This window comes from Anopheles gambiae, chromosome 3 (assembly GCF_943734735.2).
Source record: "Anopheles gambiae chromosome 3, idAnoGambNW_F1_1, whole genome shotgun sequence".
Classification (NCBI taxonomy): Eukaryota; Metazoa; Arthropoda; class Insecta; order Diptera; family Culicidae; genus Anopheles; species Anopheles gambiae.
In genome coordinates, this window is record NC_064602.1 from 94,448,616 (window position 1) to 94,462,290 (window position 13,675).

At 44.8% G+C, this 13,675-nt stretch overlaps 1 protein-coding gene across 18 annotated transcripts in view; it reads right to left on the reverse strand.

The window, feature by feature from the left end:
• LOC1280613 (heterogeneous nuclear ribonucleoprotein L) overlaps positions 1-13,675 on the reverse strand; it is a 175,039-nt gene that overhangs the window by 154,860 nt on the left and 6,504 nt on the right. For 11 of the 18 annotated variants that reach the window (XM_061658899.1, XM_061658908.1, XM_061658906.1 and 8 more), the window contains exons 2-3: positions 13,034-13,296; positions 12,186-12,663 (exon numbers count right to left, since the gene is read on the reverse strand). In XM_061658899.1, coding sequence (XP_061514883.1) covers positions 12,186-12,311 — 126 coding nt within the window. In that variant the 5' untranslated portion in view covers positions 12,312-12,663; positions 13,034-13,296. Of the gene's footprint in view, positions 1-12,185; positions 12,664-12,927; positions 13,297-13,675 lie in introns of all 18 variants that reach the window. The other 7 variants (XM_061658909.1, XM_061658898.1, XM_061658911.1 and 4 more) reach the window with 3 other exon arrangements.

Consider the following 13,675-nt stretch of genomic DNA (forward strand, 5'->3'; position numbering starts at 1 on the left):
CTTGGAGCGATATTGAAGCAGCAGTCGGTTGGAAAGTTGCCTTCAGCCAAGGTTTCGGGTAGTCCGGTGGCGACGGAGCATTCTGGCCAAGTACGGGCGAGAATGTAAATGAGACACTTTAAAGTCGGACAATTTATTCTGGCTCTACATGATTTGTATGCCTGAGAGGTAGAACTAATCATTTTAAACACCGTTTTAGCTAGGTGACGATTGACCCAGATTCGGAGGACATTCTGTGTCTTCATTCTCGAGTTAATTCTTCTCAATAATAGTTACATTTCTTCCTAAATAAACAATCCTTCTTGAAAGATCGTTTAAAGCTTCAATATCCCAGCGCTCTCACATCGCTCACATCGTTCACAGCATTCATGAGTTGTTGCTTTAATATTTGGCATTTAAATTGCTCTGCCATATCAGACAGCATTCTGTTTCCCAGGGATTCTCTTCAAACGGTTATCTCCAGCCCAGTGGTCGTTTTAAAAGTTTCTCCTTCAAAAAGCTTTTCAGCAGCCCCTTCAACACACGAACAGCGCAGCACAACAGACAGAAATGTCATACGCGAAGGTACAGAACCAAACAAAAAAATACAAACTCCTTGTGGCCAAGCTACATATCCCATCCCATGTGAAATTCCACAATCACTAGATCGAAGTTGGGGTCGGGTGTAGAAAGGGAAAAGGGACAACGTGACGCTTTTTTTGTCTCATTGGAGATCTCCAGGGTAGCCATGGTGCGATGCCGCCATGCGAAGCATAAACTTTTTCGCTCATTGCACTTAACTTTCCGCTTGGGGAGGTTGTTTCGAGTCCGATACATTTTGCATATGCAAACGACGTGTGTGTGTGTGTGTGTGTTGAGTTCTGCTGTTTTTGTGTTGTCGCCTTCATGCCGTTCAATGTATTTTGCATTGGCATGAAGGTAGCCGGTCCCATCCGGACGACCTCGGATAAGGGGGATGAACATATTTAAAAAAAAAGAACGCTTTTGTTATTGCTTCTTAAGAATGATCCGTATTGAAAGTAGCAATGACGCTTTTCATAGAATATTTACCTTATATTACACATTGTGTCAAGCAATATTTTGATCTAATGTGGTCTAATTTTTATCCTCGGTTTGATCAAAACAAGGATTGACTTTTCTAGACCAACTTTCAACCACAAATATTCTCAAACCTTGCTACCTTGCTCGCATCCCATACAGACATACGGTAGATGTAGTAGAGCTTTATTTTTTTGCCCAAGCTCCTTTTTTCGGAACCTTTTTTATCCCCCTCCAGTCATGAAAGCATTAAAAACAAAGTTTCGGCCCTGTACTTCCGGCGCCAGGAGAGAAATTAAGCAGCAGCAGCAGCAGCAAAAAAAGGATACACTGACACAAAAAAACTCTTTCGCCTCACAATTGCTAACATAAAAAGCCGCATCCCTCCTTTTTTTGTTGGGTTCCCCACTAATGTCACTTTGATTAAAAAGTAGCGTCACAAAAGGTACATCCCCAACACACACACCCGGCGACACTCAATCCTTCCACACACACACACACACCACACGTTGACGGCAGCTGCGGTGGAAATGAAAATTGTCTAACTTAATTCTTCTCTCCCTGAGCATGCTGTGAGAGATGCTGGAAACGCCGAAGGTGAGCTGGATGAGGACAACCGGAACTGACATTTTTCTCGTTGGAGTTGTCGTCTTCACCTTCACCCTCTCGTGAAGTGCGATGGATGGAAGTAGTCATGTTGGTCACGCGGTTTTACCATGTGCCACACGAAACAAAAAAAGGTGGAACACCGCGGCTAAAAGAAACGCAAAGCATTCGTCATCCGCACGCGGCTTGCTGAAATTAAATAAAATTTCCTCCCATTCCGGGTGGGGCATCCCGAACCCCTTTATCTTTTAAATAACGCAGAGCAGAGTAAAGGAGCGCGCGCGCACGCACATAAAAACAAAAGCCCACAGCCCGGAGGGATGGTGTATACCGGGTGTGGAGTAAAAATTTCATTAGAATATCACCTCCGGCTTGAGATTCGAAAGGGAGACTTTAGCTAAAAACCGCCACAACCTGCGCGCGATAGAACTAGCAACAATTGGTAACACACACAGAGAAAAAAAGCATACTGGACGGACTCCAGGAAAAAGGCCAAAAGTTCGACAGCGAGTGCCGAGTTTTGGGACTAAATTAAATTTTTGATGCACTTCCGGATACACACCGGAACTCCTCTCCGAAAGCCGAGTGCGACATACGCGCGTCCGTGTACGATGAATATTCTGCGAGAGGAGGCATAGAGATAAGTGGTTCAAAACCACTGAGCGATCAAAAATTCCGTAATTCGGACACTAATTAGGGAGTTTAGACGTGTTTGGACAGAGTGTGATTTTAATGTGCGAAGAAAAGAAACATCATTAAATTTTTTAAAATAAAATAGCTGTACATCAAGTAGAAATCATCTCCTTTAACACAACGCGAAATTTAGAACAAAAAACTAAATTATAAATCAACTTAATACCAAAAAAACAACTCCATAAGCCAAATCATTTTACCCTATCAGTCTATTTTTACCGGCTTGTCGAATTAAGCAACAACAACAGCCCAATCCTCCCCATTTCTCGCAAACAACAAAACAGGCAAGAAGATTCATCTTCATCACGATGGCGGCGCGGCACGATCCGGCCACCAAAACTTTTCTCATTTATCCGGCGAGCGATGTAGCAGAAAATAAGCGAAACCGGGGTCGCGCTAAAACAAACCGAAAAGCTGCAGGAAGATGATGGAAACACGCTTTCAAAGTCGAAGATGAAATACACAAGGGAAAACGGGATTGATTATGCAACAGATATACCCCCGGTGGCTGGTTCCAAGGATAAAGAAGAATCGTACCTTTCGCAGCAGACAGGAAGCAAAGTGTAAAACTGTTGCCCATTTTTATGTGGCTGAGATATTTATTTTATTTCGTTAATACGAACACAAAGCGCCAGACGCCAACAAGCCACCGATTTAATGGGTTGTTGCAGCCAGTCCAAAGCCCACCCCAGTACCACCGCGATTATCAGCGAGACAGACAGTAGGGCCAAAAGTTCCAAAAATCAAAGCCAATCGCTCCGCGTCTGTGGTACAAATCAACCGAATGGTGCCGAAGCCCCCGGTGCTCGCTGCATAATGGAAAAGCGAATATTCGATGAGGCGAAAGGTTCTTGGCAAGAGTTTTTGCTCCTTTCATCGCGGAGTCTGCTGCCCTGGAAGTACGGTATCCAAAAGCAACAGGATTTGGATGTGATAACATGGCAGAGATATCTACAATGAATCCGTTCGGAAGTTGGCAAGGTTCCACCGTACTCAGTTCGCGCAGATTTTACCGGAATAATCAAGCCAGAGCGCACAAAATCAACCCACACCCAAAATCCTAGAGCTCAAACAATGTTCTTCTTGTTCAAAACTATCAACGAAATTGATGGCTTTTATGACACAAACGCACATAAAATTGAAATCATCACAAATATCAACACCTTTTAACACCTCTCATAATCTCTGAGCGCTGGAACCAGATGGACGACGAAGATGCACCGAAACAAACAGTAACAACTCATCCATCAGGTTGTTAACCCCGTTTGGCAAAGAGTTTCTTGTTTTGGGGAGGGTGAGAGTTACGATTCCACCACACACCCCGGAGCCGATTAACATGTGCTTATTAATATAAAAAAGAACGCTTCCAATGCCCACCACATTCAACAGTGATGCCCCGCGAAAGTCCCGGCATGAGAAGCAGCAAAACAAAAAACAAACCTGTTCAAACGGCGTATCCCACACACCACACTACCATTCTCTCTCTCCCTAGATGTTGACAGACACCTCTCGTGGGGCTGAATAATTGCCCGAGACGACGCACTAATATATCAAACGCGACTCTCCAACCAAACACAAAACAAAAACGCCAGTGAAGAATAAGATCCAGTTTGTTCTTTTGGGCCAAAAACCGTCGTCCACTGCTTTTCAGTTTTTGAGCGCATCTTCGCCGGCAGCAGGCTTGAACAAGAGCAGTGTGTAACTCTTTCCCGCTTATCGCACCCTCAGAACGGACGATGGTAATCCCGCGCCAGATACACTTCACTCTGCCCGACCTGGCGGTGGTGTGCGAATTGCTTATCGAACGGAGGCCCTTGAGCGACACAGACCTTGTGTGGTGGTTGCTGTTGCTGTTGTTGAGCCGCAAACAAGATAAGCCGTCGTGGAAGTCGTCGTGGATGAGATATTGGAGCAGCGGACCAACTCTGTGCTGTCTCAAGTATCTTTCTGGAAGACGGGAAGTTTACACAGACTCGACGACGCACTTTGCGCGAACTTATCGCGGAGATAGTTCAGTCTGAATGTTCGATTAAATGAAATGATGGAACCAAGCAATTAGATACGTTTTGCAACAACCCAACAACGAAGCCTCCCCGAGTCTTCGAGAACTTCTCCTCTCACAGGGAAATAGCTCAACGTTTCCAAAAATCAAGACCTAGTGCCCCATCCGCCAAATGATTGAAGCGTTATCGGAGGACATAAATTAGTACCTCTCATTAGTACATTCCGATTTCGGACATCTTAGGTTTTTCCCCGCTCCGTGTTTGGAGTAGCCAAACAGGGAGGAATCTATTATCGTACACACACACACAACACTTTTGCCCATTACAACATGCCGCCACCACCCGGTTTTGGGTTAGGAAGCTAATTTTAGCCCCCAGCCAGCACCGAGTCACAACCGCTGATCGCTACCAATTGGTGTTGTGTGTTTGGCGTGTCGATACCACCACCTCGTGTGGTTTGTGCGCTCGCGGTTTGATCTGATGGTTCGGAAGATGCCGAAGGAAGACAAACATTGCTTTTAAAAGTTTACAACCCGTTTTTGTTTCGGAAAAAACACATTTCACAGAAATCATTGCTTCCGGAAAATGGTTCTTTCAGGAATAGTTCTATTTGCGACGATTTCAGAGAGCCTTGGGGGAATAATTTAAGTCAGTTACGGTGTTACTGATGCGCTCCTGAGGACTTCTGCCGTACGAATCTAGCACGAACGAACGATAATAGTACGTCCACAACAGAATGAAAAGACACAAACAACTGTTGAGGACTGTTTTTAGGCCAAAATGCTAAACTCTTACCCCATACCGATACATTCCGAAACACTGACTCAACAGCGTCAATTGGGGATGACTTCGAGTAGGCACAAATTTATGTGCACTCAGCTCACATTCACGTCCATTAGCCGTACGGAATACGGCGCAGGATAGCGTGGAGCATTAGGATGGACGTAACGGAACTGCCGTTCGATGGCAGAAATCTTTTCCCAATAAATTAGTCTTAGTGGTGCGTTTTGTGTATCATAACATATTTATAGACAATGAGTCAAACAATATATTTCATTCACCTTCTGGCTGGTACGCAGACGCAGACCCACCACAAGTAGCTTACCTCGAGCGTCTAATTTATGGAGTTCCAAAATCGGGAAGCTCTACTTATGGAATGTCCAGCTGTTGGGCAATAAGTTGGACCATAGTATTTCTTAGACACTTATAGACTATTTTGTAACAGTTTGAACTACACCTAAACCATTCCAAATCCTAATAATATTACCTTTATCATAATCTTTAACACACTGTGCTGCTCTTCTCCAAAACCAAGGCCACTCTCCACAACTCCCACCCAGTGTTGTTGCGGTAGGATTTTGGGCATTTTTCCACACCGAAAGAGGATTGTCCATTTTGGGCTCGACGCAAGAGGCGCCAAGCCAGCATCATCTAATCTAACCGTCATTCTCTACCAATTGCCTTTTATTGGAGGCATCTGTCCAGCTCAAAACAGCCCCAAACGAGTCACAGCCACCAACACAAAGCAGGCAGATCAGGGAGACACCCAACACATCCAACGACGACGACGACGACAACGAGCAAGAAATTCAAACCATATTTACCACAAATTCCTCGCCTCGCGCCTCTTCGTCTCATTCTCATTCCAACGTGCTCCAATATTGCTACACCAATCGAATATCCATTTTTGGAGCGACCCAAAACGTGTCAGCAATTTCCTCACTAACCGACCACAAACGACCGGGGTGGGGTCTTCAATTCTTATCGTCTCCAACGCCTTCACTCCCGCCACCCGATCTTCAATATCTGGGGCTTCGCATTCGATTTTGCTTCCCGTACCGTTTTGTTTTGCGTTCGTGTCCATTTAAAAACAAATAACTACAGACGACCATTTCCCTGTCGTTCATAATCTTACATCGGTAAAAGATGAAATTACGTTCCCATCGATAGCATCCCCTTTTCATTGCCGTTACGTACGTTACGAGCAGCTCAAAAATCGATCATTGAAATATGAATGCACTCGAGATGGCAGCGTTCGCGTCGATGAGTGCCTTCTTCATTCCTCGGCCGGCTTGATTGTCATCAAACTACTTGAGTCGCATCATCCACCGGCACACAACATACATACATACGCCATTGTCTCGCGTCTACGGGGTAAGGTTTAATTCACTGTAAGCTGGCCGCACCGTGATGGGATGATGAAAGAGTTATGTGTGCACACGGCGACGAGCCCGTTGAAGTGATCAACACGAACGAGTAAACGCGTGCAACGCAGACTGTAAGAGCCCCGAGTTCCATTGGTACCGGATGGTTCAAGAGCCACGGTCTATAGAATGCTCTACTCAGCGCTTATCTCGTGCCTTTCTACACACCTCTCCCGCAACGCTTTTGGTGCCCATATCCGATGTGATCCTTGCAACGGAAAACCATTGTCATTAGCTCGAAACGTCACGCTTCGGGGGAAACGGAACGTAAACGGTCTATCTCTCTCGTCCGGACCGACGTCACAAACGCTGTGACACGCTGTGTTGTGTGTGCGACTCACTCCACATGACATTGCACATTTTTGGCCAGCAGAAGCACACAGACAGCAAAGGGCAGCACACACAACCTACCATCTTCATCAGCGCAGCGGAGCGTGCGACCGAATTGCAAGGTTCTGCCTCCCGTCGATTGTGTGGCTGCGCTGTGGTGACACCAAGGGCGAAATCTAATACGATACACTCGGCGGCCATCCCTTCCTCCCCATCCCGTGTGTGTGTCCGTGTCACATACGCTCTTTTGACGCGATATGACAATAGAGACCTTTTCTAGCCAAATTTGCCCAGGGTTACGCGCACGCAAGAAGCCGAACCGCCGAACAAAACCGCCAGCCGGTTCGTGGTGACGCTAGGCAATGTGCTGGCCAAGTGCGCCGTTCGTCTCACGGTTGCATCTTGGTGTATGGATAGACTGTTAGGTTGGTCTGAGAGTTTCAGCAGCTTCTTGTTCGGGCAAAATGGACCTTAGATACGTTTTTAGACATGAGATTCTAAGGCTCAAAATGCAAATCTGATTTTGAAGCAATCTATCAATAACCAAAATTCTATTATCATTGATTTTTGTAAAGAAGAATTCTTCATATAAACCTAATCTTATCATGTATTGTTAACTGATATGTTGAACACAAGGCATTGTCTGTAGTCCAAGTTGTTGGAGATGTCGACGTTCACATCTTGTACGAAATATTTGACAATTTCAAAGAATTGATGTTTAAAAAAACAAAGTTTGGATGGTGATATACATCAAATATCGAACCAGAAGATCCTTCTATTACTTCTGAACAATATTTGTTTCGTGTTCAAATTGTTCAAAATTGTCAAACTGCTGTCTGGTTCCGTTCCGTTGCTTAGGTCCTAAGACATCAAAAGATCATCTGTTCAATCACATCTGTTCTTTGAAGTATCTCCAATGTATTTCTGAGAGATTAAAACAACAACTATCTTGCCTAACCTCCAAAACTTTTTGATACACCCAAACCTAAAGCGTGCACAACACACCAAAGATCACATTTCGTACAGCCAAACCCCGATGGCTTTTCATAATGCATATTGCAATCCCGGGTAGCAGAGACGGATACCGTGTCACAGGATGCCGCCGCACTGCTAATAATGTAATTGGTTTGTCAGAGACGGACACGTGACGCTTTGGAATGGTAATGTTTGGAATGAATTTGAAATGCGGTCTAGAATGCTTATAAGCGCCAAACGCCTTATTCAAACAAGTGCAGCTTAAGTTCAGCGAACAGTACTTTTACTTTACGATAGAGGGACAAGCTGAACAGTTTCTCTTGTGTCATGCTATTTTTACTTTCCTTTGCGTAGATTAAGATGCTTTCGCTGGCTGTGTCTGTGTCACGCTGATTTGTTTACAAACCCGTCCAGAGGACAACGGGACAACAATCAAGGCGCATGTATGGCATTTAAATGGTCTCCTTTATTTGTTTAACCTTTTTTCACCCACGGTCCACACTTTCCGTTTCGTTCCATCCGTTGCTGCTTAAATCATATATTCAGAATGATATTATTTCTCTATATCTGTCCCGGTGCGGAATCGCCTTCACGCACTGATGGAATTTCGGGCCCCCACCTGAAACGGCATGAAACCACAGCAAAATGAGCCCATTTCAATGCTAATGCTTGATAGCCTGCCCGCCCTGTCACTGGGCGACACACACACACAGCAAGCAAAAGAACCAATGTAATCCATGCCGGCGATTGTCCGATGATTGGCCGGTTCTGCGAAGCGGTGAAATCAAAAAAGTTGAAGTCGATTATGATAAAAAAAGCTTCCCGCCATCATCGTCAGCAAAACCGGTTACATTGAGCTGCCCCCGAAAAGCTCGTCACTCGGCCGGACACTACTGACCGAATTAAGCGCGGACAAACGTGTGCTGGTTCCCTTTATTTTTTGTACAGCCAACAGGGACAATCGAGCGGTTGCTCGTTTTCACTTTCGTATAACCGTCACATTCGCCCGGTGATCAAATTTCTCAACGCCCGAACGGTTGTGGCAGAGCAACATAAAATGCAAACCTCCTTCTTGTGGAACCCATGCCACTAGCCGCTGCTCGGTGCAACAATTGCAACGTTAAGCTTGCGTGAGAAGTTGATCACGGAGATGACGAAGATGTTGATGATGATGATGATAATAATGGACGAAGCAGTTATCCTTGAAGCATGAAGGATTGATTCGTGCACACAACAGTGAAAATGCTCGAAAAGAATAATTACACTAGAGGACGTCCTCCTCGTTCGCACCGAGACTTAACAATTTATCATCATTCGCGTTTGGACGCGAAGGGCGAAACACGTCAACCGTTGGCGAAACACCTTTTTGCGTAACGGGCGTGCTTCAACGCAAAGAGCGGCAAAAAGGAGATTCGCGATAAGAACGCATCAAAAAGCAAAAGTAAAATTATACTCCCTGAAGCAGTAAGGCCGAGATGAGGGTCATTAATGGGTCGATTTTACAACAAAAAAGCAACCTCCGAAAGACCACTCTTGCTTTTGAAGCATGCATATGCGCATTGAATATTGCATTGGCAATTCTGGCGTTGGTTCTGTTGAGGTGTTCCTGTCCGGAGACTTTCTGTTTCATCCGTAGCTAACACAAATGGACCGCAATTGTGAGGAAGAGATGGTCAGAACTAACAAAGAAATGCTTTCAGTAGACAAACCGAAACCTCATCCAATGATCTGCATAGTTTGTATGACGATATTGGAAGAATTTGGGAGGGCATTAGTGGGAAATGGAGCATACATCGAAAACCATTATCTAGCCATAACACGAAAATACACTTTACTTGTAGTCTTAAACAAAATGTGACTAAAAAGGAGGACATTAGAGCCTCTCCAAAACATCCTAACGGAAAATTGGCCAATTCTTGCATCTACAAGGCTTCAATCTAATGTCAAATTTATTACAATCCTCTTCATTGACTAATGCAACGAATTCAAAATTCATGTTTACATGCTAAAATTATCCTAGTTTCTTAACAATGAGACAATATGCTAGAAAAATCATGTTTTTCAGTCATAAAAGTCCAACTCAGACTCCTCATGCTATACCAATAACCCAACCTCGCACAACTGCATGACTTTGTTCCCGAACACCAAATTAATTCCGAAATTCCATAAATCAATTTTCAACAAGTGTCACGCACACGAAATTTTAATCCCAAATTCCACAGCAGCAACTGGGACCTTTGCGCGACGCATGTGTGCAGTCACAGCCAGACAGTCAGCTTGTCGTTATAAATTTGTGCAGTGATGGTTTTATTGCAAAAAAAATCACATTTTATATCCGTTACACCGTTTAACAGTGCAAATCCGCGGAAAATGGAATATGCCAGTAAATCCATTCCTTTCCCGTCCTTCAAGAGAAAGCAGCGGGTAGTAAAAGTAGTAAACCGCGCTTTTATTAGTGTCGCGCTAATTCCGCCGGCAGCAAACGACTTTTAACTGTGGCAAGAGTGCGATGCAGTGCAGACGAAATGAAAGAAAAACGAGCTTCCCGACGACACAAGGACACATGTGTGAACATCTTCTTCGGCGCGGTCTTGCCGAGGCGCGTGGTCGATAAAACTGAACACTGCTCTCATCCAGCGCATGTCGGTGTTGTTTGGCTCCGTTTCTTACTCTTGTTCTGTCTCTCTCTCTCCCTCTACGTCTGGCGAAGGCGAGCGCCATTCCGTCTGCCCCGGGAGAAAGCAACAATACGACAAAGTACCGACGGACGCATTCTGCTAGCGCCTTTCCTTTGCCCTGTCGGCATTAGCACAAAAAAGAAGGAACCCAACTTCCCGAGAAGCTCGAAATGAAAAGCGGGAAAACTAGTCAGAAATTAGGGGAACGTCAAACGATCGATGCTGGTACAACTGCTGCTGCTACTGCTGCTTCTGCTCCTGCTCCTACTGTTTGACCTACTTTTCTCCCCTCAATTTTGTTTCGCTGCGTTGCGGGACGATTTGATTAGGGTTGGCGGCAGGTTTTTTACTAAGCCCGCTGCCTTACAAAATACACCCCCTCACTCGAATGGAAAATCGGCCACAATGTGTTTCCCCCTTTTTTTTGTCGTCGTCATCATCGCCCAAGTGAATGAAACATTCAATCAATGAAGTGCCCTGAAGAGGACGCAACCGAACCGAATGGTAAATAAACACCCACACAAGCGTGCTGGAGGGTAGAAAAAAACGTTACTTTCCACCCCTTGTATTGGTATTGGTGAGAGAATGGAAAATCTGTACGCAAATAACATTGGAAACAAAGGAGACGAAATAACTTTGGCATCCCTTTTTAATCCCAACGAACGAAGGTTTAAACAACGCACTGGGAGTAAAAGTATGACATGGTGGAATATTGAACATTCTGCGATGTTGTGTAATGTCTGGACATAAGATGGTAACAGGCAATACGCTGAAATCCCCCAGGGACCCCAGGATATCTAACCAGGAGGTCTTAACCAAACAGCAGTTTATAGAGATCTCTAAGATTTTGAATTTCTTGGAATTCAACAAAAATCTTGGATATCTAAGGAGGATATCTAACATCTTCATTCATTTACCGTTCCTGAAGTATAGTTTCAAATATATGCCTTCTTCCATAGGCATTCCAGATATTCAGCTAGGTAGTAATGGATAATTACAGATGTCTACAGTACACACAGATAGATTAGGACCATTTGAAAGCTTGTGTTTTGTGACAGTAGAAACTATTTCAAACCAACAAATGACTGAGAACTTCGAAGATGGCGATGCCTAGGGGGTATACAAAACCCTCCAATGACCTCCAATGGTTATCTGTGACTTAGTTCCTAAGATGTTTCCAAAATCATGGGTAGTATCTAACGCTCTAGTTAAGAAGATCTCCCAAGAGATCAGGATGAGAGCTGAGATTGAGCTGACTTTGACATATAGGCTCAAAGTTCTGGCGAATGACTCGGATCTTTAAAGTTGACAATATGTAAGGTCTATAGTTGAAAGAAAATCCAAAATATCTGCTCCAACAATAGCTGTTTGTGACTTAGTTCCTATATCTCAAGTGTTTTCAGAAGTCTTCGGGTAGTATCTTGCAATCCAGTTGTCTATTCGAGATCATCCGAAAAATTTTGTTTATAGCTATAATTGATTGGACTTATATCTTGAAAGTCCTGGGTATTATGTTGGAATTTAGTTAAGATTTCATCCAAAAAATTTTGTTGAGATCTGATAACATGCAGAGCCTAAAAACCTTATCTCTGATCCCCAAATCTTTATACATCCGACTAAACATAAAACAATGACACAAGAATCTAGCAGACACTTACCCGACTATTGAGCGGCACCTCGCCCATCTCCTGGCCGGTACAGAGCCGCTTGTTGTGCGGCCCATCCTGGCCGCCGCCACCGCCGCCGCCCGCGGCACTGCCACCGTTGAATGACGCCATGATCATCACACCGGCACCGGGGGGATGCTGTTGCTGCGTGAACGCGATCGTGATGCGGGTTGTGTAGCCTGTAGCGGCTCCCTGGGTTGGCCAAGTGAGAGAGTAGCCTTTGCTTTTTTTTATATAAGCTGTGCGGGAAGGTGGGCTTTAACACACCTTGGCGCCTTGTTTGTTGGTCACGGGCAGCCGCTTTGCGTTTTGTGAGTTTTTTTTCGTGTGTGCTTTTGTTGTTTATTGTTTTCGTTTGTTGTTGTAGTTGTAGTTGTTTGCTTTTTGGCTGTTACTCGAATTGAGTTAGGTGTCAGTCGAACGGGGTGTGAGAGTGTGTTGTTGTTGTTGTTGTTTTAGAACGTACAGACTGTGAGATAGAAAGGGAGAGAGAATGATAGATAGAGATATATTGGAGAGAGAGAGAGAGAGATGCGAACAGAGTTTTATCTCGTGTGTATAGTTCGTGTGTATAGAGTTCGTGTGGAGAAAGGGGTATAAAATGTAGCAAATGGGTGCCTGCTGCCCTACGAGCCTTGCAAAACTCGTGGCCCCGTGATCGATCCACGCGCGTTGTGTTTGTGTGTGTGTGTGTGTGGAGATGGAAGATCTCCGGGTACTTCCGGACACGCACCAACAAACGCAAACCACCACCCTTCGCTTCTATTTTCTTTTTCGCTTCTTTCGCTTCCTTCTACTCTAAAACACACGCTACGCTGCTGTTGCTGGTGGTTACGCACCTGCTGGCGGCTGCTGCACACTTTTCGCAAACACTCTGGAGGGCTCTGCTCTCACTCACTCACAACAAAGCACTCACAATACACACACACCGAACAGGCCACGCGACTTCCAGTGGAATTGCGCTCCACACGGTAATGGGGGGGGAGGAGACAGGGTGATTTTTTGTTGGGGGGTGAAATTGGGCGCAAGGGCTGGGCGATATGATATCGGACCAAACAAACACACTTTCAGAATACACTTCTTCCTTCCTTTCGCTTGCACACTGTGGAAAATATGGAGGGGAGGAAAAAAAGATGCAATTAGAAAAAAACGAAAACAAATAAGAATATTTTATAAATCATTTATACAATTTAGGAAAAGAAACAACCACTTCTGTCACACTGCTTCTCCTTCAACTGTATCCAATGTCTTTTGCTTGAGGAATGTCTATTTTCTTGTGCCAGCGCCAACGCACACACACACACTTCCAAGCACGCAAGCAGCCTACTTCGATCGCTTGCCAAAAATCGCATCCGTTCCTTCGTTCCCTTCGTACACACTCTAGTTTTTTTCTTTCTTCACGCGAAAGCCACACACCGTCGCTTTTCTTTTCCTTTTCCACTTTCGACTTTGTGTTGGCGTGTGGGGGAGAGGAGTTTGAG